General features: G+C 35.6%; 1 protein-coding gene across 1 annotated transcript in view; it reads right to left on the reverse strand.

The window, feature by feature from the left end:
- LOC142475392 (endoplasmic reticulum-Golgi intermediate compartment protein 3-like) overlaps positions 1 to 26,209 on the reverse strand; it is a 61,472-nt gene that overhangs the window by 13,972 nt on the left and 21,291 nt on the right. The window contains 7 exon segments of the mRNA XM_075581309.1: positions 2,127 to 2,223; positions 4,026 to 4,057; positions 7,033 to 7,047; positions 8,150 to 8,207; positions 11,330 to 11,403; positions 11,406 to 11,494; positions 14,778 to 14,874. Of these exon segments, the coding sequence (XP_075437424.1) occupies positions 2,127 to 2,223; positions 4,026 to 4,057; positions 7,033 to 7,047; positions 8,150 to 8,207; positions 11,330 to 11,403; positions 11,406 to 11,494; positions 14,778 to 14,874 (462 nt within the window).

Raw genomic sequence — 26,209 nt, forward strand, 5'->3', positions numbered from 1 at the left:
GAAAAACAAAAAACAGTGCAATCTGTGTGTGAACAGACACATCCCCTCTAAATTAGGGAATTTACAAGAATATTTCAGTGTTGCCCCTCGGTCTGATTCGTCTATTGTGTACCTGCTCACTAAGCGTTCACTCTTTTTTCTCCTTAAAGAACAAGTGAGCAGTTACGGAATCGTGGAATCAGACCGGGTTGAGCCGGCAACTGGTATCACGAGACGAGATCACTAGACCACGTGACGCGGAAGTGGACTCAAACGCTACGGCGGTGAGATACCAGCAGCTACACAAAGTCTGTTGTATTCAATTGTGAGTTCCTCTTCATATGTGTAAGGGCACTGTGCATATTTACCATTTTCCATTTGGTGATTAAATTGCATCACTATGTGCGCGCGCCGGCTTTCCGCTCCCCATTTTGTGATCCACACCCCACGAGCTACAGTCTCTACCCAGACCATTGAGGTGTGGAGAAGGGGATCCCACAGAAATACATCTACGCATATCTCCAATCCCAAAAGGAGGGCTTCACCAGAGGCGGGCGCCATTTTGTTCTATTGACATTTGATTGTAAATGCCCTAATTTAGATGGGAGGTGTCTGCTCACACACAGATTACACTGTATTTTGTTTGTCTGTCTTCCCAGCGCTATAGGGTATGTTTTTCACTGCGACTATCTTTTCTCTTGGGGTGAGAGAATCTTAACTATCTGTCCCTGCAGCTTGGGCAAGTAGGATTTATTTGTTTTTATGCGGGACGCTCATCTTTTCACCGATTAAAGAGCGCATTATCGTAATTTTTTGCACTATATTGTCAATCATCTTGCACGGTTTAGCGCTAGAAATCATGGACTGGATGGAAATCGCATGGAGTCAAACATGTCGGACTGAATGCCTTGTTTCTTTTCCAGTGGGAGTTTGTACGGAAAACCATAAACCAGTATTTCTTGTGATCTGTATCCATACTGGTAACCACTTTGCTCTCTCCGTTTCCAGGTGAGTTTATGGCTTGACCAGGAAAACAAAAACGGGATGGCCCCCACTTCCGCTTTGCTCAGGCTGCACCGTGGGGGCGTCAGCCCGAACTCTCCCTACAAAACGAGGACTAAGTCACGACAACCCTCTGGTGTGCCAGGGCCTGTGCCGGATGTCACAAGGGCTTTGTGAAGGGACGAGGGGTTCAGGGCCACATGGTCGCTGTAGAAGCCACAAGGCATTTTAGTAATAAGTATCTGTATCCTCCTAGAAAGAAAAAAGCATAGAACCGGCCTGGACCCGCCGTTTCAGTAAGTGGTGAGAATGGATCTGATTTGCTAAATGTTTCTATGATGAATGTTCCCAGAGAAATTATTTTGTTACTTGTTTTGGCTCAAAAAGTAAGGCCATATCCCAATTAATGAAGACAGTAATTGAATATTTTCATGTAATGGTGTGTTTGTATATCAAGGAAGCACGAAAGGACATTTACCAAGCAGTGCTATGTCATAAGACCCCTTCTGGTGCCGGAAGAAATGTTACCGCCTATTCAAACCCCTCCCAAGTGTCTCCAAACTAAAAACAAATTGAGTTAAAAATATTTCCAGGTATTGGATTCTGGTAAGAAAAATGCAATCACCCCGGTGCGACCTCAAACATAATTTGATCATAGGAGACACTGCCCCTTTAAGAGGAAAAGGGCAAACACATGGCAAAGCGATCTTCTGAGGGACAAGGCGTGCCCCAAAACTCAAGGGATGGGAAGTGAAGGAGCGGTCTCGCATCCTATTTACAATGACAGATCTGCCTTTTATCAAGCGGACACATTTTAAAGAGACAATCCTTCCTAGGGCCAAAGTGTACTGATGGCAGTGACATGTTTAAGGGGTCACATCTGGGTGATGCTTTTTTTTCTCTGGCTGTGTTTGCACCTTTAAACTGCAAGTCACATTCTGTCCATTAAAACCTCCATTGACGTCCACAGCAAACACCAATACCGCTATAATAAATGCGAATATTAACTTATCGTAATTTTTACTACCGCGGTATTACATCATATCGGTATATTGCCCAACTGTACAGTTTACAGAGTGAATGAATGTCGAGATCTCCTTCGATATGAATCCAAAAGCACATGATCAACATTGAAATATATTTACCTTGGCTGGCGTCGACACTGGTGCCATCAAGTGGGTTTACGATGCCCGGATAATCCCTCCCAAAGGAAAGATGTTTGATGTGATGCGTCATATTTATCTGAAAGAACACATTTAGTATTAATATACGGCACTCCTGATATGCCATGTAAAATACAGAAGGGTATAACACCACGACTCAAACTGGCGTCTGGCGCGGGACCTTCATGTGGCCCATGGACTTGCTAATTTCATACCAGTTACTTAGTGTTTTTCACACCGAAACTCACTTGTAAGTTAAGGTAAAGTAAATATATATGGTACAGATGTTATGTAGATGCATCTAAAATGACATTGAAATAACCCTTGTCGCCCATTTACTGATCTGACCTCTTTGGAGAACTAGTAGAAGACCCCTGGTATACACCTTCAACATGAAGCAAGACCTGCCCAGACAGAGCTTACAAATCGAAGCAATGTGAGGCGACATGTCAAGCCAACGCCCTGCTTAACAGGATTTGCAGGTGTGAAGGCACATTGTAATGTAACACTTTTCTATCAAATCTGGTCCGTAGAGATGTGCGAAAACTTTGCATGAGGTCAGGAACCAAGCAAAACGTACCCTGGAGTTGTGAATATAACCGCGGCTGAGTCACAGCTCGAACGCGATGCTCCAAGCAATAAGTCAATGGCCCAGATACACAAAAGGGTGCCAAGCTTTAGCACGGCCATACTCCTAACGATATGAATGGGAGTGGAGGCGTGCTAAAGATCAGCACCAGTGTGTGGATCTGGGCCAATGTGCACTATAACTGTTTAATATGCTAATAACTCTACAATCACGTAATGCAGAGACTATAAATACGGAAACAAGGGTTCGCTCACAGAGTGGTGGTATTTCGCTGAAAGCCCCCAAATCTAAGGCAAATTTCCCGATATTAGCATGGTGATGCTTGGTGAAATATTTAGCAGGGAATTTAATTTTGGAAAACAGTTAACATTTCTCCAACACATTTTGGACCATTTCCTACATCGCTGATCCACAGGGCAATGGTTTCGCTCTGGTACCAAACTAACGCATAGGTGGTCCACTTCAGCCCTCAAAGGCCACCAACAGGCTAGGTTTTCAGGATATCCCTGCTTCAGCACAGGTCGCGCAATCAGTGGCTTAATCAGAATGGCGAAAAAAGAGAGATCCAGCGCTCCACGGATTTCAAGATAAATGAATTTATTGTGCCACACGACGTTTCGACCAACAGGTCTTTTTCAAGTGATTAGGCCTAATGAAAAAGACCTGTTGGTCGAAACGTCGTGTGGCACAATAAATTCATTTATCTTGAAATCCGTGGAGCGCTGGATCTCTCATTTTTCCTCAGTGTACATTGGAATTTGCCTGGCAGGTACTTCCTATAACCAGCAGCACCGGTAAACTGTATGTATTTATTATATTGTGGTGTGCAGCCAAAACCCCTTTACATTGGTACTTAGTCAGAATGGCAGCAGCACCTGTGCTGAAGCAGGAATATCCTTATAACCTAACCCACGGGTGCGCAAACTTTCTGCGCTACGCCCTCTGCCTGCTCAGCCCTAGTGCTCGCGCGCCCCCCCCCATACCTAACAATTGGCGTCAAATTACGCCGCGGGGTCATGTGATGTTATGTCAACCTGCGGCGTCATTTTATGCCACGGCAACGCATCGCCCAAAGTCAAGGTAAATAAGTTAGAGGCCACGGGCGCTTCCTGGCACTAAATTTAAATGCTTTGGGGGGGAAGAGCGCGGGGCCTCTATAACCGACGTGCCCCCCCCCCCCAAATAAATCTTGTGCCCCCAGTTTGCGCCCCCCTGACCTAACCTGTTGGTGGCCCTTGAAGACTGGAGTTAGCCACTCCTGGTCTAATAATGCTATTTCTGATCATACTCACATTGTCAAGTCCAAAGCTCTGCAGATCGTGAACTGTCGATAGAAAAGAAAAAGATATATACAGATCTTCATAAAGCACAATTGCATTAACCGCTTACATACAAGAGGCGCCTGTAACGTACAAGTGACCAACTGCCTCTCAGACGGTGGAGAATAAAGCCAGATAAAGCAATTTTGTGATTCCCTCCGGTTGCTCCCTTCGGTCTGATGTCACCATGTGTTCAACAAGAGTTTGCACAGGCAGAGCCCTCCCCGGCCCCCTATCTTTATTGGGTCTCTAATAAGGACAGTGTGAGCCAAGGGGAAAGAAAACACTATATTAACAAACATTGCCCCATTCACCGCCCTAAACAAATGTAATGGATAAATGTTATTTATGCAAGAAACCTCAGCCCTCTCTAATAGCGCGTCTGAGATCAGATGCACTGTAAGGAACCCCAACCCTCTCTAATAGCGCGTCTGAGATCAGATGCACTGTAAGGAACCCCAACCCTCTCTAATAGCGCGTCTGAGATCAGATGCATTGGAAATTCTTCTGTATTTAGTACAATTTTCAAGACCATAAAATTGCAAGGAACCATTAGGGCTGCGATTCCAGTGCGTTCTACCGGGCCCAGTACATGCGTCGGTGCGCATTTAGCAGCCGCGCTGTACTGCAAGTTCACACATAGAATTTTTTTGTATGTGGAACTTGCGACGGAGACGTGGCCACGCCCCCGCCAGCGGTTCATCCAATGAGGGCAGACCAGCCACGTGAGGTCATGGTGATGGCCACGCCCCCGCAAAAAGCCCACCACGCCCCCTCCCGTCACAAACGCTCCCTCTCTCCCAGGGCCGCGATCTGCGGTGAAGCGCTGTGCACACGCCCTCGGGCGTGCGTGCTACAGAACGCACTGGGACCGCAGCCTTAGGGATGCCCAGGGAACCCAAGGGGCCCCTAGGAACCCTGGTTGAAAAATTCTAACCTATGCAGTGGAGGAAATACAAAGCATAAAGTATAACATTGGTAGTGAAGGTACCTGATGAAAGGGTCACCTTAACAAGGATGCATGTTTGGTCAAACAATTGAACTAAATGACCCATATTTGGAATTAAAAAAAATAATGTATCAAGTAATGTCATATTGGACATTCTATATTGGGGCTTCTATGCACTGTTCTGAGAGTAACCCTTCTGCATTGAGGACGCTAATGATCATAAAAGCGGTAGCGGAGGTGGGCGATCATAATGCGACGAAGAGCAGCGTCCTCAAAATTCATAGGTGTGTGTGTGTGTGTGTGTGTGTGTGTGTGTGTGTGTGTGTGTGTGTGTGTGTGTGTGTTTTTATAACAGCCCTATAGTTTACCATTATAAGCCCCTCCCCATAACAAGGAAAGAGGAGCAGAGGAAGTTTAGCTTGCAAGAGGAAAAGGATCTACTGGATTTGTCTTTAGAAGGTTTTCCATCGCACGTGCTGTCCACAATATGCAACTGAAGACCCTGAGCCAAGATAAAAGAAAGGTTACATGGAGCTGAAGTTCTTCTGTAGCATGGTGAATTGAATGATCAGAAATGGCTAGTTATACTTGGATTGCAGGCCTTCGTGCGACTTAATGAAAGATTAGTGGGTTTACAGGTGCAGTGCCATGTTGCCGACCCGAATGCAACCTTGATAAAGCATTTAATAGTCTAATTGGCTTCCCTAAAAAGTTTTAACTGTGCTAAAAGCAAAGATTGGCGGCTTTAATTCTGTGAAAATTAATTTGTTCTGGGCCTCTGGATGGGGAGCCATTGTCAATCAAGGGGTTTGTTTACCCTCCCCCTACGATGTCCCTATCAGAGAGCCAATAAAGATAAGGGGAGGGTGAGAGGGGGCTCTGCCTGTGCAAACTCATGTTGAACACAAAGTGCCATCAGACAAAAGGGAGCAGCCAGAGGAAAATCATCCCCCACCCAGGTCTCCGCTCACTAAATATTTCTGGTTAAAAGACAATAAACCAATGTGACCCCTAAACAGGTCACTGTCATTAGCACACATTGCTCCTAGGGAAGATTTCATCTTTAAAAATCACCCAAGATCTAGAATAATCCTAACTGAATTCTACCTTCTTCCTAATGGAAACCCCTAAAATCAGGGCATGCATTGCCACATCACACGATTTATTTTACTTTTGGGGAGAGAATTGCTGCGTTGGAGGTGCAGTTCCAGTATCCTCACTGCAGCATTTCAGCACAATGTTGCTGTAAAAGCTTTTTTTCCTGTAGGCAATTAAAAATGGCCGCCTGAGGTATTTTCTCAAAACTGCTAAACAACTGACCCGATCCCTGGACTTGTTACTAATTCATACTAAATTACTTATTTATACATCAGACAAACATAGGGTACAAGTGAAACCTTTAATGGCCAACTTGTGGTTAAGAAGAGCTAGCTCTCAGAACCAGGGGTCTCTTCAGGCAGATTTTAGTTAAAAAAAATCCCAGCAGGACTTGTGTTCCTAAAAGCCAGCGCACCTCACAACCACGACTTAACCACTGAGGACTTCTACACTACTTTTGTAGTGTCTATTCTACCGGCTAACAAGGTACAATCCTCTTTCTACATCATAACAGAGCTGGACAAACTGGACAAGTGGATTTCTTCCCCAGCCTGGTGTACAGCAGTGGGATATTGGGGGTGGCGACATATGGAGTTCTTAGCGCTACGCAAAGCATTGTGGGACGCAACTTTGAGAAGCAGATCGTGCTCCAAAGACGGTCAGTGGAAACCACCATTTTCCCGCACCGGCCGCCGCAGTGGACAAATGGCTTCCCGCGAATTTGCTTAATGGGTTTAGCAAATGTACATCTCTCACAGAAGTGCATCCAAAAAAGGCAGGTTGGCCCTGTTTAGCCATGCAATAACTACATAATGAACACGGCACAATTCTGTGAGGTCTTGAATGAATTGGTCCCAAAGTCAGCTTGCCAAAGCCCCCTGTACAGAATAGGTATAGCGAGATGGAGAATAGACAGTATTCTGTAACACTTACTCTCAACTGCGTGTACTGCACAGAAAAGTAGGCAGAGGGGAGAGGAGAGGTCTTAATTATACAACACGGAACAGTCCTGATTAAGATAAGACAGCAGAGACTGACATTAGTACACAACCTTTAATTCTTTTGGGTAACTAGAGCATCCTGGTTAAACAACCCCTTGTTTTGGTCAGTGTAAATCTTGTTGCAAGAACCACTTTGCCCACCCAGTCTGTCCATTTTCCTATCGGCTGTCGAACTCCAACCCTACTAGATCCTTGGCGCTCATATTTACGATGGCCTAATGTCCATCACAAGCATGTTTGAATCCTCTTACTACATTAGCCTTATACCACTTCTGCTGAGAGCCAATTCCACAAATATACCACCATTTCCGTGACGAACGACTTCACATTTTCACGGAGCCTTCCACCCCCCAGTTTCCGAGCGTGGCTTCTTGTTACAACACTTTTCTCTGAGATACAGTGGGCTTCCTTCCTCTACTTTGTTGGAACCCTCCATATGTTAGAACGTTCTCATATCCCCCTCTCCTCCAAGTTGTAAATATGGTGGTCTTTTATAGTCTTTCCCAATGGGTTTTATGGTGTAGACCAGCATTTCCCAAACTTTGTTACCCTGTGCTCCCTCTGCTAGAAAATAGTCCCCCAAAACTCCCAATTAATAAATCTCATCGCCATCTCACTAATTACACTGTGTGAGTGATCCCAGGCAGTAAAGGGTCCTGAGCCTGTGGGGAAAACATATGCTTAATAAACCACCTAACTGCCCCTCAGTGTGTGAAGGCAGCAGTGGGAGAGGGGGAGTGGGGTAAATCACTCTTACTCACTGCGGGAGCTTCCAAAGTCACTCCCCACAATGCCTTGCTGCTGTGTCACCTGGCAGCTCATGCTGTAACTGTGATACCCCCCAACACTAAGGTGCAGTCCCCATACAGACTCAGGACCCCACAGTGTGTATGCTTGTTTTCTCTTTTTCTCTTGAGGAATCCATCAAGAAAAGAACTTTGTCTGCAATCACAATTAAACCATTCCTCAGCGCCACAGGAGGTGTCTTTCGCCAGCCATCGAACATGACCCAATATCAACACGACAGGTCACCCGAAGGCCTCACTTACCGTGGACATGGGACTGCTGGAAACTTTTCCCGGGCGCGAAGTGAACGTTTCCAGCGACCTGTTGCAAAGAAACACATTGGTTTGGTTATGGCTTCGAACACCTGCAATGACCTTCCCGCAGAACTAGGAACGGGCGAAAGGGTCGCCCGAGCTCGCAAAGCGTGGAATGTGCCATATGAGTGGGAGTAAGGCTCTGCCCGCGATTCGTCATGGGGGGACTCCATGCCTCTGGACGAGCTTATTGGCAAAATGCTCCACAAAAATCGCTAGTTTCGCTTAAGGCTAATTTCCACTGAAGTCTTTACTTTTATTTATTTTTTAACCCTAGTTGGGAAGCAGGGGGTCCTCAGAGCTGAATGGTGTTAATTCGAGCTCCGGGGACCCCCTGCTCCCAGAGGTACTTACCTCTGAGAGGGCCCCGGATGGGCACGCAATATGGAAGTTTAAAGGTCCAGCTGGCCAACGTCATCCCTTGTGGCTTCCTATTGGCCTCCGAACCTTTAATCCCGCATTACATACCGGCAGCACCTTTAGAGGTCAGAATCTCAGGGTGCAGGGGGTCCCCGAAGCTGGAATCAACGCGGTTCAGCTCAGGAGACCCCCAGCATCATACCCAGGAGACGTGGGGGGATACATTTATTTATAAAGGGAACGGCTTTTCTTTTGGAGACTATAGATGGGACAAGCAGCTGAAAGCTGCGAACTGGCAAAATGGCAGACTCCTCTAGCGACGTTTTTAACCCTTTGAAGCTTGCCGAAGCGTTTCCCAAGGAATCCAGTCTGGGGGGCAGGAAATGCTTACAATTCCACGCCTGCATGCGGGACAGTTTGGCACTTCTCTGCATGTACACCGAACGCAAAGCAGAGCAACAATGTGTTATCTGCACCTGTGACACTGCTGCTGCTGCCCTCAACCCAAACATTCCTCAACTCTTCCGCTGTAGTTGCTTTGCAAAGTACCCTTGGCAGTGGAAGGGTTAAAGGGTATCTAGCACGCGAGTGCAGTTTTTCACGCTTGTTTAGTAATGAAGATTTCCTTTTAAGTTACGAGACTTTGGAAGTCAGTGTATCATTTCGTGGCACTTCTTCCCCACTTTTTGTTCTTTGATACATCTGTAGATACATTTTTTTCTATTTGGAATGTGCAGTATTTTATTTTTTCACACTTATTCGCACATTTTAATTCTCACTCGTCACACGATATTTATATATTTTTGCATGTTTTAACCATCTACATACTGTATACATCAATATACAGACAGACGTCTGAATACCTACATGTTTACAAATACATTAATATACGTGTGTATATATGTGTATAAATGGATACACATTTTTATGTATATTAGGACACTAATATGGTGAGAAAGAGAAACTAAACTACAACCAAGCGCTCAACCTATTGTGAATTATGTGTATAGTGAATTGATATATACAACAAGTGAAACAAACAATATATTGTGACAATAATGTGATAAACGTATTATGAATAAATACTATACAATATATATATAATAAATGGATATAGACCCCACACCATCAGATTAAGGAAGAGTATGGGGATGGGCTGCCCAGGACTATAAACAAGCTAATCCATATAGCTATAAACAAATTGTTTGGTAAAGAGAGCAAAGTCCTTGGCGCACTATCAAGTGCATACACCTGATAAAACAGTCCTGTTGTTAGAGAACTGTTGAGAAATTGTCCACAAATTGACTTCCTGGTTTTCTTTAGATGTTTCTTGATCTGTAATCAAAGAAGACAGGAAACCATTGCGCAGTATCTCGTGTATATTGAAGCCTCATTCACACAGCTGCTAGATACTTACATCTAGATGGGTAAACGTAGGCCTTAAAAGGTATCTTTAAACCGGCTGTTGGTATCTGTCACCGGGTTCCCCACTGGTGTTGCTCCCGCTCCACAGGTGCCGATCCGCCCAGTGATACACAAAAGATAAAAAAGCCCAATAGTGTGGTACAGTACAGTTTAATAAAACAAATAAAAAGACCAACATATAATGCACTCACATGCTATATGGTCTGTCTGCACGATTTACAATGTGCCGTCCGCAAGCATGAGGGGCTGGACCGTGGTGTGTGCGGAGGCTGGATCCTGCGTGTATCTCCTCCTCGCGGCCGCAAGTCAGAGCGCCAGGTCCACCTCAGATGTCGTCACTTCCAACAGCAACCTTGTTCGGTAGAAACACCTGTCCCCAAAGTGACACCTGGTGTAAAGTGTCTGCTGTTAGCTGAGATGCCCTGAAGAGCTCACCCACTTTGCTGCCACTTTGGGGACAGGTGTTTCTACCGAACAAGGTTGCTGTTGGAAGTGACGACATCTGAGGTGGACCTGGCGCTCTGACTTGCGGCCGCGAGGAGGAGATACACGCAGGATCCAGCCTCCGCACACACCACGGTCCAGCCCCTCATGCTTGCGGACGGCACATTGTAAATCGTGCAGACAGACCATATAGCATGTGAGTGCATTATATGTTGGTCTTTTTATTTGTTTTATTAAACTGTACTGTACCACACTATTGGGCTTTTTTATCTTTTGTGTATCACTGGGCGGATCGGCACCTGTGGAGCGGGAGCAACACCAGTGGGGAACCCGGTGACAGATACCAACAGCCGGTTTAAAGATACCTTTTAAGGCCTACGTTTACCCATCTAGATGTAAGTATCTAGCAGCTGTGTGAATGAGGCTTCAATATACACGAGATACTGCGCAATGGTTTCCTGTCTTCTTTGATTACAGATCAGGAAACATCTAAAGAAAACCAGGAAGTCAATTTGTGGACAATTTCTCAACAGTTCTCTAACAACAGGACTGTTTTATCAGGTGTATGCACTTGATAGTGCGCCAAGGACTTTGCTCTCATTACCAAACATATTAGGACACTAGTTTATGATTTCATTCTCCTTTTAGTATATATCTACATGTAAAAGAATAAAACAATTTAGTGTCAGATATAAAAATAAGTCATTTTTATTGTTTTCGGAGGGACACTATTTATATTAAAGTATACGGGTGAAGTCTTGTCCTACGCCTCCTACTTTCTCTCCCCTAGTAACAAGATTATGAAGTCCCTCCTGTATATATGGTGTTACAAGGCAGGAGCAGGATCTGACGATCGAGTCACATTGGTCTTAATATGGGAGACGTGTGAGGAGCACTTACCTTGTTGACTTCTAGAAACCCGTACACTTGGCAGCCCTCGTTCCTCTGCTCTTCCATCTTCTGGCTGAACCCTCCCGCTTACACTGGGCTATGGAGTCCGGAGTCTTGAACGCCCAGCCTTTCCTTCGGTACGCCTCGCGGACATCATCGCAGGAGTTACAACACCTGCGAGGAACCAGATAACACAACCATGTTATTACGAGTGACAGAATGTGTGAAACAATAACTGCAAAGAACTAGGAAACACATTCTAGAATCATAATCTAATTTAAGAAAATAAGGTGGTTCCCAGCACTCGAGAGATATGTTAATAAGAACGGTCACACGCGTTAAGTGAAAAAAACAATAGAACATTTGTTACTGATGTGAGTGTGTACAGAAACATGCAATATTACATCTCATACAAAAAAAGGTCAACAATGTGATACACCACTCAGGTCCTAAAGCGACACGGACAATCGCAGGAGAATATATACAGAATATGTATCAAAATGAGCACGTCTGAGTGAACACACAAACTAGATACACAACCAAAAACAGGAAGAAAAAGAGCAAAAGGAAACAAACATGAGTAATAGCACACAATTACACGCGTCTCACACGCGCTGTGACTCCGATGAGCTGGGACGCCGCAGATCTAGGCATTTTGAGGGGCACTTTTTAGGAGAAGGGAAGTGCCACCTGTATTTGACACGTGGGAACTGATCTGAAGACTGGGTTAGTGCCCCGAAACGTTGCCCCCCTTGTTTAATTGCGTGTTCCCTTGCCCCATGCTCGTGGGATTTTCTGCTCGAGTCCTTGTAGTGGATAAGTATCGGAGCGCATACATACTAGTGTTGATTTTGATACATATTCTGTATATATCGTACTGTTATTGTCCTTGTTGGTGTATGATCCGAGTGATGTGTATCACCGGATATATTTTGTATGAGATGGAATATTGCATCTTTCTGTACACACACTATATCTTTTATCAGCAACAAATATTGCGTTTTTTTCATCATTTAACACGTGCCCGTTACCACCCTTACCAAATAATACGTTTTCAGTGCTGGGAACCACCTTTATTTTTTACCATTAACCTAGAGGGAATTGGGGTCCCTCTTTGTTCCTGTTGCACCGGTATTTGTATATATTGATACCCGTTCCGTTCCAAGGGGGTGCTGTCTGACCTATACACTTTTCATAATATTAAGTCTCCTTAAAGTGATCAGAAGCATTGGAAAACCTGAAACAAATCAATAACAATGATACAGCTCAACCCCGTTACAACGCGAATCCGCTTAGAACGCGATGCCAGCGTGGCGCCCAACCATTGTGTACTCCGAGCACAAAAAGTCATCTGCTTTATGTCATAAAATGCCAAGGTAAATCGCCGGTATTGCGAGTTGCTTTTATATTCTCTAGGATTTAAAGAATATTCTGGCAAAGGAAAAACATGGGTAGGATCATGTGAGTAGGTTACAGGCTCTGTACTTCTGTAACCCCGGCTGTGCTGCAAAGCTGTGTAATGCGGCAGGCAGAAGCTTATATGGGTCCCATGTTAAAATGGATAAGAAGCAAAAGGGGAAACCGAGTGCTCATTTGCATGTCATTACCCAGAATCCCTAGCTGTAGTGGAAGCATAGTATCCTGTTAGATAATGGGAAAAGGCAGGGTTGCAGACCTGTTAACGTGCTCACAAGTGATATTTTTATTTGATCGTTCGTAGCACAAATTGAAACGGTTGAACAATTTTAAATTAACCGAGCCAGCCGCGGAACGTGACAGAGCCACCTTGCGCCAGCCGTCGACGTTCTTGTTGGGGTGGAGAGGCCAACAGCTAGGAAACTCGAGACAGATTCTTTTTTTTAATACTACTAGGTGAGCGACTAGTCACTCTGTTTATGTGATTTAGGGGAATATTCACCCAATTAAGAAAAAACATCCCGAATTCAACCCTGCCCCTTGTTAGAATAAGCTGCACACCTCTCTCTACCTGTATTGGTTCTCAGGATGTTATTGGCGTTAACCAAGCTGATGCTGGCACAACGAAACCCTTCACCTCCTCTGCTCCATGCCAACCAATGTCTGATAACTGCCCCTAGCAGGCTCCAGCATTTATAGCTAACCAACACACTGCGTTATGATGTCACTGATGAGCTCACGTGACCTCACAATGCTGTGGTCAGCGGCCTACCTACCAAAGGCAGAAAGAATTATGTGAAGGAGCCCACCCAGCCAACACGAGACATCATTATTTATAATAGTAGTATGAATATATATTCAAGCATAACGTCTGCAAAGGATTACCAACATATTAGAATATAAATAATATTTATAATCATTTGAATTGCAACTCTTGAGTTAAAACATAACTGCAAAGGACCAAACCCCACGACAGAGATATACACACACGGGACACTATCTAACGCGATAGATCGCATCCTCAAGCACTACAGAACTTGCAAATAACCAACAATTTTAACGTTACGATCATAAAAAAAAAAATAAAAAACGCTTCCTTGACATGATCACAATTACACCCAACACACACTTAATATAGGTCTACCCTACTATCACAGAAAATGGAAACATCTCAGCCATACCCCAACCTGCCAGAGCATCTAAAGAGGGCAAACTCATGTCACCCGAGTTTTTAAACAAGAGTTTACAAAGACAGAGCCCCCTCTCCTCTGCCCCCATATCTTTATTGGTTCTCCGATAAGGACAGGGTGGGACAAGGGGAAAGAAAACACTTCATTGGCAAACCCCTCACCATTGAAATGCCCCAAAGAAATATCACGTGTGATTACTTTACAGGGAACCCATGGCAGACAGATCTTTTGCTTTCCGCACAATTTGATTCATTTAAAGAAGCCATTTCAGTTGGTCCATTCTTTACAAAAGGTTTTCTGTACAGTTTGCTGCGTGGGATTGTACCGGTATGTTTATTTGTAAGCTACAAGGGACTGCCACCTTCAAAACGTCACCGGATGCGGTGACATTTCCATTGGCACACGATCTCCGGGGTGAGATCCGCTCCCCTATATAACCTTCACAGCTCCCTTTTGACATACCTAGTACGGCCTGGCCACTTTAGTATGTTGCAGGGGAAATTCAGGCCGACGTGTAGGACAAATCGTCGTGGACGTCTACCCTAAAAAGGGTAACCCAGAAAGGCCGTTCTCTTAACCCGAAACCGGTAAGCCCATACCCTAAAAAAAAAAAAAAAACCTAACTCCTAATCACCTAGCTCAATACCAAAAACTGGCCAGCGGCTAAACAGCAGCAGCCAACTATCCGAGGGCGGTGAAGGCCCCTATCCGTGGGCCAACTACTCCACTTATGTTTCTGGCATCCATGCACCAGTTGCGTCATGCGACAGCCCCATGGGCGATCACGTGACACGGAAGTGCCGGCGGGAGCCAGGAACCCCAGCACTGTAAAAAGGTTGACATGCAATTACCGGATATCTTCAGTCTCGGCTCCGTAGCAGCTTTCGCAGCGTTCGGGGTCTAAGGAAGTTGGATCAAACACCGTCTCCTCTTCCGCTTTCCCTAGATCTGGAATGGAGTATGATGGAGATTAGCGGTGACGGTGCAGTCCCACCTAACATATGCCACCAAACGTCTGCCATTTACAAGCCCCACATTTGTTTTTTCATTTATTGTAGGGTCGTTACAGACACTATTGAATAACATCAAATGATAATGAATAAAATAGAGAGAGATGAGCTGGGGAGCTTCACAAATATAAGTAGCAATACACCCAAACCATGAGTGCCACGGTGCAGTGATGCAACGGGTTACCTTCTCCATGAGCGCAACTTCCCAGATAAAACTTAAAGCCAACTCAACATTTAATTCGTTATGTTACACAGTATGTGAAGCAGTGGGTCCCAATGAGCTGAACCGCACTGTTTTTCGCTCTGGAGACCCCCTGGTTCTTGAGATCTTGATATTTTTGGGCGCCAGTGTTCTGGTCCCCTTTTGGGAAATCCATATGGCTGCCACCCAAGCATCACTCCAATGGTCCAAAAGGAAGCTGTAGTGTCACCGCTTGATTGAGATTTACATTTAAATTGATTGAGATTTACATTGATTGAGATTTAGATTTACATTCAGATTTACATTGATTGAGATTTAGATTTACATTGATTGAGATTTAGATTTACATTTAGATTTACATTAATTGAGATTTAGATTTACATTTAGATTTAAATTGATTGAGATTTAGATTTACATTGATTGAGATTTAGATTTACATTGATTGAGATTTAGATTTACATTGATTGAGATTTAGATTTACATTGATTGAGATTTAGATTTACATTGAGATTTAGATTTACATTGATTGAGATTTACATTGATTGAGATTTACATTGATTGAGATTTAGATTTACATTGATTGAGATTTAGATTTACATTGATTGAGATTTACATTGATTGAGATTTAGATTTACATTGATTGAGATTTAGATTTACATTTAGATTTACATTGATTGAGATTTAGATTTACATTGATTGAGATTTACATTGATTGAGATTTAGATTTACATTGATTGAGATTTAGATTTACATTGATTGAGATTTAGATTTACATTGATTGAGATTTAGATTTACATTGATTGAGATTTAGATTTACATTGATTGAGATTTAGATTTACATTGATTGAGATTTAGATTTAAATTGATTGAGATTTACATTGATTGAGATTTAGATTTACATTGATTGAGATTTAGATTTACATTGATTGAGATTTACATTGATTGAGATTTAGATTTACATTGATTGATATTTAGATTTACATTGATTGATATTTAGATTTACATTGATTGAGATTTACATTGATTGAGATTGAGATTTACATTGATTGAGATTTAGATTTACATTGATTGAGATTTAGATTTACATTTAGATTTACATTGATTGAGATTTAGATTTACATTTAGATTTACATTGATTGAGATTTACATTGATTGAGATTTAGATTTACATTGATTGAGATTTAGATTTACATTGATTGAGATTTAGATTCACATTTAGATTTACATTAATTGAGATTTAGATTTACATTTAGATTTAAATTGATTGAGATTTAGATTTACATTTAGATTTACATTGATTGAGATTTAGATTTACATTGATAGAGATTTAGATTTACATTTAGATTTACATTGATTGAGATTTAGATTTACATTTAGATTTACATTGTTTGAGATTTAGATTTACATTGATTGAGATTTAGATTTACATTTAGATTTACATTGATTGAGATTTAGATTTACATTGATTGAGATTGAGATTTACATTGATTAAGATTTAGATTTACATTGATTGAGATTTACATTTAGATTTACATTGATTGAGATTTAGATTTAAATTGATTGAGATTTACATTGATTGAGATTTAGATTTACATTGATTGAGATTTAGATTCACATTTAGATTTACATTGATTGAGATTTAGATTTACATTGATTGAGATTTAGATTCACATTTAGATTTACATTAATTGAGATTTAGATTTACATTTAGATTTAAATTGATTGAGATTTAGATTTACATTGATAGAGATTTAGATTTACATTGATAGAGATTTAGATTTACATTGATTGAGATTTAGATTTACATTGATTGAGATTTAGATTTACATTGATTGAAATTTAGATTTACATTGATTGAAATTTAGATTTACATTGATTGAAATTTAGATTTACATTGATTGAAATTTAGATTTACATTGATTGAAATTTAGATTTACATTGATTGAGATTTAGATTTACATTGAGATTTAGATTTACATTGATTTGAGAATTAGATTTACATTGATTGAGATTTAGATTTACATTTAGATTTAAATTGATTGAGATTTAGATTTACATTGATTGAGATTTAGATTTACATTGATTGAGATTTAGATTTAGATTTACATTTACATTGATTGAGATTTAGATTTACATTTACATTTAGATTTACATTGATTGAGATTTAGATTTACATTGATTGAGATTTAGATTTACATTTACATTTACATTGATTGAGATTTACATTTACATTTAGATTTACATTGATTGAGATTGAGATTTAGATTTACATTGATTGAGATTTAGATTTACATTTACATTTACATTGATTGAGATTTAGATTTACATTGATTGAGATTTACATTGATTGAGATTTAGATTTACATTGATTGAGATTTACATTGATTGAGATTTAGATTTACATTGATTGAGATTTACATTGATTGAGATTTAGATTTAAATTGATCGAGATTTAGATTTACATTGATCGAGATTTAGATTTACATTGATTGAGATTTAGATTTACATTGATTGAGATTTAGATTTACATTGATTGAGATTTAGATTTACATTGATTGAGATTTAGATTTACATTGATTGAGATTTAGATTTACATTGATTGAGATTTAGATTTACATTGATTGATATTTAGATTTACATTGATTGAGATTTAGATTTACATTGATTGAGATTTAGATTTACATTTAGATTTACATTGATTGAGATTTAGATTTACATTGATTGAGATTTACATTGATTGAGATTTAGATTTACATTGATTGAGATTTAGATTTACATTGATTGAGATTTTGATTTACATTGAGATTTAGATTTACATTGATTGAGATTTAGATTTACATTGATTGAGATTTACATTGATTGATATTTAGATTTACATTGATTGAGATTTAGATTTACATTGATTGAGATTTAGATTTACATTTAGATTTACATTGATTGAGATTTAGATTTACATTGATTGAGATTTACATTGATTGAGATTTAGATTTACATTGATTGAGATTTAGATTTACATTGATTGAGATTTTGATTTACATTGAGATTTAGATTTACATTGATTGAGATTTAGATTTACATTGATTGAGATTTAGATTTACATTGATTGAGATTTAGATTTAAATTGATTGAGATTTACATTGATTGAGATTTAGATTTACATTGATTGAGATTTTGATTTACATTGATTGAGATTTAGATTTACATTGAGATTTAGATTTACATTGATTGAGATTTAGATTTACATTGATTGATATTTAGATTTACATTGATTGATATTTAGATTTACATTGATTGAGATTTACATTGATTGAGATTGAGATTTACATTGATTGAGATTTAGATTTACATTGATTGAGATTTAGATTTACATTTAGATTTACATTGATTGAGATTTAGATTTACATTTAGATTTACATTGATTGAGATTTACATTGATTGAGATTTAGATTTACATTGATTGAGATTTAGATTCACATTTAGATTTACATTAATTGAGATTTAGATTTACATTTAGATTTAAATTGATTGAGATTTAGATTTACATTTAGATTTACATTGATTGAGATTTAGATTTACATTGATAGAGATTTAGATTTACATTTAGATTTACATTGATTGAGATTTAGATTTACATTTAGATTTACATTGTTTGAGATTTAGATTTACATTGATTGAGATTTAGATTTACATTTAGATTTACATTGATTGAGATTTAGATTTACATTGATTGAGATTGAGATTTACATTGATTAAGATTTAGATTTACATTGATTGAGATTTACATTTAGATTTACATTGATTGAGATTTAGATTTAAATTGATTGAGATTTACATTGATTGAGATTTAGATTTACATTGATTGAGATTTAGATTCACATTTAGATTTACATTGATTGAGATTTAGATTTACATTGATTGAGATTTAGATTTACATTGATTGAGATTTAGATTCACATTTAGATTTACATTAATTGAGATTTAGATTTACATTTATATTTAAATTGATTGAGATTTAGATTTACATTGATAGAGATTTAGATTTACATTGATAGAGATTTAGATTTACATTGATTGAGATTTAGATTTACATTGATTGAGATTTAGATTTACATTGATTGAAATTTAGATTTACATTGATTGAAATTTAGATTTACATTGATTGAAATTTAGATTTACATTGATTGAAATTTAGATTTACATTGATTGAAATTTAGATTTACATTGATTGAGATTTAGATTTACATTGAGATTTAGATTTACATTGATTGAGATTTAGATTTACATTGATTTGAGATTTAGATTTACATTGATTGAGATTTAGATTTACATTTAGATTTAAATTGATTGAGATTTAGATTTACATTGATTGAGATTTAGATTTACATTGATTGAGATTTAGATTTACATTTAGATTTACATTGATTGAGATTTAGATTTACATTTACATTTAGATTTACATTGATTGAGATTTAGATTTACATTGATTGAGATTTAGATTTACATTTACATTTACATTGATTGAGATTTAGATTTACATTTACATTTACATTGATTGAGATTGAGATTTAGATTTACATTGATTGAGATTTAGATTTACATTTACATTTACATTGATTGAGATTTAGATTTACATTGATTGAGATTTACATTGATTGAGATTTAGATTTACATTGATTGAGATTTACATTGATTGAGATTTAGATTTACATTGATTGAGATTTACATTGATTGAGATTTAGATTTAAATTGATCGAGATTTAGATTTACATTGATTGAGATTTAGATTTACATTGATTGAGATTTAGATTTACATTGATTGAGATTTAGATTTACATTGATTGAGATTTAGATTTACATTGATTGAGATTTAGATTTACATTGATTGAGATTTAGATTTACATTGATTGATATTTAGATTTACATTGATTGAGATTTAGATTTACATTGATTGAGATTTAGATTTACATTGAGATTTAGATTTACATTGAGATTTAGATTTACATTGAGATTTAGATTTACATTGATTGAGATTTACATTGATTGAGATTTAGATTTACATTGATTGAGATTTAGATTTACATTGATTGAGATTTACATTGATTGAGATTTAGATTTACATTGATTGAGATTTAGATTTACATTTAGATTTACATTGATTGAGATTTAGATTTACATTGATTGAGATTTAGATTTAAATTGATTTAGATTTACATTGATTGAGATTTTGATTTACATTGATTGAGATTTTGATTTACATTGAGATTTAGATTTACATTGAGATTTAGATTTACATTGATTGAGATTTAGATTTACATTTACATTTAGATTTACATTGATTGAGATTTAGATTTACATTGATTGAGATTTAGATTTACATTTACATTTACATTGATTGAGATTTAGATTTACATTTACATTTACATTGATTGAGATTGAGATTTAGATTTACATTGATTGAGATTTAGATTTACATTTACATTTACATTGATTGAGATTTAGATTTACATTGATTGAGATTTACATTGATTGAGATTTAGATTTACATTGATTGAGATTTACATTGATTGAGATTTAGATTTACATTGATTGAGATTTACATTGATTGAGATTTAGATTTAAATTGATCGAGATTTAGATTTACATTGATTGAGATTTAGATTTACATTGATTGAGATTTAGATTTACATTGATTGACATTTAGATTTACATTGATTGAGATTTAGATTTACATTGATTGAGATTTAGATTTACATTGATTGAGATTTAGATTTACATTGATTGATATTTAGATTTACATTGATTGAGATTTAGATTTACATTGATTGAGATTTAGATTTACATTGAGATTTAGATTTACATTGAGATTTAGATTTACATTGAGATTTAGATTTACATTGATTGAGATTTACATTGATTGAGATTTAGATTTACATTGATTGAGATTTAGATTTACATTGATTGAGATTTACATTGATTGAGATTTAGATTTACATTGATTGAGATTTAGATTTACATTTAGATTTACATTGATTGAGATTTAGATTTACATTGATTGAGATTTAGATTTAAATTGATTTAGATTTACATTGATTGAGATTTTGATTTACATTGATTGAGATTTTGATTTACATTGAGATTTAGATTTACATTGAGATTTAGATTTACATTGATTGAGATTGAGATTTACATTGATTGAGATTTAGATTTACATTGATTGAGATTTAGATTTACATTTAGATTTACATTGATTGAGATTTAGATTTACATTGATTGAGATTTAGATTTACATTGAGATTTACATTGATTGAGATTTAGATTTACATTGATTGAGATTGAGATTTACATTGATTGAGATTGAGATTTACATTGATTGAGATTTAGATTCACATTTAGATTTACATTGATTGAGATTTAGATTCACATTTAGATTTACATTAATTGAGATTTAGATTCACATTTAGATTTACATTGATTGAGATTTAGATTTACATTGATTGAAATTTAGATTTACATTGATTGAAATTTAGATTTACATTGATTGAAATTTAGATTTACATTGATTGAAATTTAGATTTACATTGATTGAGATTTACATTTACATTGAGATTTAGATTTACATTGATTGAGATTTAGATTTACATTGATTGAGATTTAGATTTACATTGATTTGAGATTTAGATTTACATTGATTGAGATTTAGATTTACATTTAGATTTACATTGATTGAGATTTAGATTTACATTTAGATTTAAATTGATTGAGATTTAGATTTACATAGATTGAGATTTAGATTTACATTTACATTTAGATTTACATTGATTGAGATTTAGATTTACATTTACATTTACATTTACATTGATTGAGATTGAGATTTACATTGATTGAGATTTAGATTTACATTGATTGAGATTTAGATTTACATTTAGATTTACATTGATTGAGATTTAGATTTACATTGATAGAGATTTACATTGATTGAGATTTAGATTTACATTGATTGAGATTTACATTGATTGAGATTTAGATTTAAATTGATCGAGATTTAGATTTACATTGATCGAGATTTAGATTTACATTGATCGAGATTTAGATTTACATTGATAGAGATTTACATTGATTGAGATTGAGATTTACATTGATTGAGATTTAGATTTACATTGATTGAGATTTAGATTTACATTTAGATTTACATTGATTGAGATTTAGATTTACATTGATAGAGATTTACATTGATTGAGATTTAGATTTACATTGATTGAGATTTACATTGATTGAGATTTAGATTTAAATTGATCGAGATTTAGATTTACATTGATCGAGATTTAGATTTACATTGATCGAGATTTAGATTTACATTGATCGAGATTTAGATTTACATTGATTGAGATTTAGATTTACATTGATTGAGATTTAGATTTACATTGATTGAGATTTAAATTTACATTGATTGATATTTAGATTTACATTGATTGAGATTTAGATTTACATTGATTGAGATTTAGATTTACATTGATTGAGATTTAGATTTACATTTAGATTTACATTGATTGAGATTTAGATTTACATTGATTGAGATTTACATTGATTGAGATTGAGATTTACAATGATTGAGATTGAGATTTACATTGATTGAGATTTAGATTTACATTTAGATTTACATTAATTGAGATTTAGATTTACATTGATTGAGATTTAGATTGATTGAGATTTAGATTTACATTGATTGAGATTTAGATTTTCATTTAGATTTACATTGATTGAGATTTAGATTTAACTTCATTGAGATTTACATTGATTGAGATTTAGATTCAAATTTAGATTTACATTGATTGAGATTTAGATTGAAATTGATTGAGATTGAGATTTACATTGAGATTTACATTGATTGAGATTTAGATTTAACTTCATTGAGATTTAGATTTACATTGATTGAGATTTAGATTGAAATTGATTGAGATTTAGATTTACATTGATTGAGATTTAGATTCACATTGATTGAGATTTAGATTCACATTTAGATTTACATTGATTCAGATTTACATTGATTGAGATTTAGATTGAAATTGATTGAGATTTACATTGATTGAGATTTAGATTTACATTGATTGAGATTTAGATTTACATTGAGATTTAAATTGATTGAGATTTAGATTTACATTGATTGAGATTTACATTGATTGAAATTTAGATTTACATTGATTGAAATTTAGATTTACATTGATTTACATTTAGATTTACATTGATTGAGATTTAGATTTACATTGATTGAGATTTAGATTTACATTGATTGAGATTTAGATTTACATTGATTGAGATTTAGATTTACATTGATTGAGATTTAGATTTACATTTACATTTAGATTTACATTGATTGAGATTTAGATTTACATTGATTGAGATTTACATTGATTGAGATTTAGATTTTCATTGATTGAGATTTAGATTTACATTTAGATTTACATTGATCGAGATTTAGATTTAAATTGATCGAGATTTAGATTAACATTGATCGAGATTTAGATTAACATTGATTGAGATTTAGATTTACATTGATTGAGATTTAGATTTACATTGATTGAAATTTAGATTTACATTGATTGAAATTTAGATTTACATTGATTTACATTTAGATTTACATTGATTGAGATTTAGTTTTACATTGATTGAGATTTAGATTTACATTGATTGAGATTTAGATTTACATTGATTGAGATTTAGATTTAGATTTACATTGATTGAGATTTAGATTTACATTGATTGAGATTTACATTGATTGAGATTTAGATTTTCATTGATTGAGATTTAGATTTACATTTAGATTTACATTGATTGAGATTTAGATTTACATTGATTGAGATTTACATTTACATTGATTTAGATTTACATTGATTGATATTTAGATTTACATTGATTGAGATTTAGATTTACATTGATTGAGATTTACATTGATTGAGATTTAGATTTACATTGATTGAGATTAAGATTTACATTGATTGAGATTTACATTGATTTACAGTGATTGAGATTTAGATTTACATTGATTGAGATTTAGATTTACATTGATTGAGATTTACATTGACATTGATTGAGATTTACATTGACATTGATTGAGATTTAGATTTACATTGATTGAGATTTACATTGATTGAGATTGAGATTTACATTGATTGAGATTGAGATTTACATTGATTGAGATTTAGATTTACATTGTTTGAGATTAAGATTTACATTTAGATTTACATTGATTGAGATTTAGATTTACATTGATTGAGATTTAGATTTACATTGATTGAGATTTAGATTTACATTGATTGAGATTTACATTGATTGAGATTTAGATTTACATTGATTGAGATTTACATTGATTGAGATTTAGATTTTCATTGATTGAGATTTAGATTTACATTTAGATTTACATTGATCGAGATTTAGATTTAAATTGATCGAGATTTAGATTAACATTGATCGAGATTTAGATTAACATTGATTGAGATTTAGATTTACATTGATTGAGATTTAGATTTACATTGATTGAAATTTAGATTTACATTGATTTACATTTAGATTTACATTGATTGAGATTTAGATTTACATTGATTGAGATTTAGATTTACATTGATTGAGATTTAGATTTACATTGATTGAGATTTAGATTTACATTGATTGAGATTTACATTGATTGAGATTTAGATTTTCATTGATTGAGATTTAGATTTACATTTAGATTTACATTGATTGAGATTTAGATTTACATTGATTGAGATTTACATTTACATTGATTTAGATTTACATTGATTGATATTTAGTTTTACATTGATTGAGATTTAGATTTACATTGATTGAGATTTAGATTTACATTGATTGAGATTTAGATTTACATTGATTGAGATTTACATTGATTTACAGTGATTGAGATTTAGATTTACATTGATTGAGATTTAGATTTACATTGATTGAGATTTACATTTACATTGATTGAGATTTACATTGACATTGATTGAGATTTACATTGACATTGATTGAGATTTACATTGATTGAGATTGAGATTTACATTGATTGAGATTAAGATTTACATTTAGATTTACATTGATTGAGATTTAGATTTACATTGATTGAGATTTAGATTTACATTGATTGAGATTTACATTGATTGAGATTGAGATTTACATTGATTGAGATTTAGATTTACATTGTTTGAGATTAAGATTTACATTTAGATTTACATTGATTGAGATTTAGATTTACATTGATTGAGATTTAGATTTACATTGATTGAGATTTACATTGATTGAGATTTAGATTTACATTGATTGAGATTTACATTGATTGCGATTTAGATTATCATTTAGATTTACATTGATTGAGATTTAGATTTTCATTTAGATTTACATTGATTGAGATATTGATTTACATTGATTGAGATTTAGATTTACATTGAGATTTAGATTTACATTGATTGAGATTTAGATTTACATTGATTGATATTTATATTTAAATTGATTGAGATTTACATTGATTGAGATTTATATTTACATTGATTGAGATTTAGATTTACATTGATTGATTGAGATTTAGATTTACATTGATTGAGATTTAGATTTACATTGATTGAGATTAAGATTTACATTTAGATTTACATTGATTGAGATTTAGATTTACATTGATTGAGATTTAGATTTACATTGATTGAGATTTACATTGATTGAGATTTAGATTTACATTGATTGAGATTTACATTGATTGAGATTGAGATTTACATTGATTGAGATTTAGATTTACATTGATTGAGATTTAGATTTACATTGATTGAGATTTAGATTCACATTTAGATTTACATTGATTGAGATTTAGATTTACATTGATTGAGATTTAAATTTACATTGATTGAGATTTACATTGACATTGATTGAGATTTACATTGACATTGATTGAGATTTAGATTTACATTGATTGAGATTTACATTGATTGAGATTGAGATTTACATTGATTGAGATTGAGATTTACATTGATTGAGATTTAGATTTACATTGTTTGAGATTAAGATTTACATTTAGATTTACATTGATTGA

Source organism: Ascaphus truei, unplaced genomic scaffold (genome assembly GCF_040206685.1).
Source record: "Ascaphus truei isolate aAscTru1 unplaced genomic scaffold, aAscTru1.hap1 HAP1_SCAFFOLD_1204, whole genome shotgun sequence".
Lineage (NCBI taxonomy): Eukaryota > Metazoa > Chordata > Amphibia > Anura > Ascaphidae > Ascaphus > Ascaphus truei.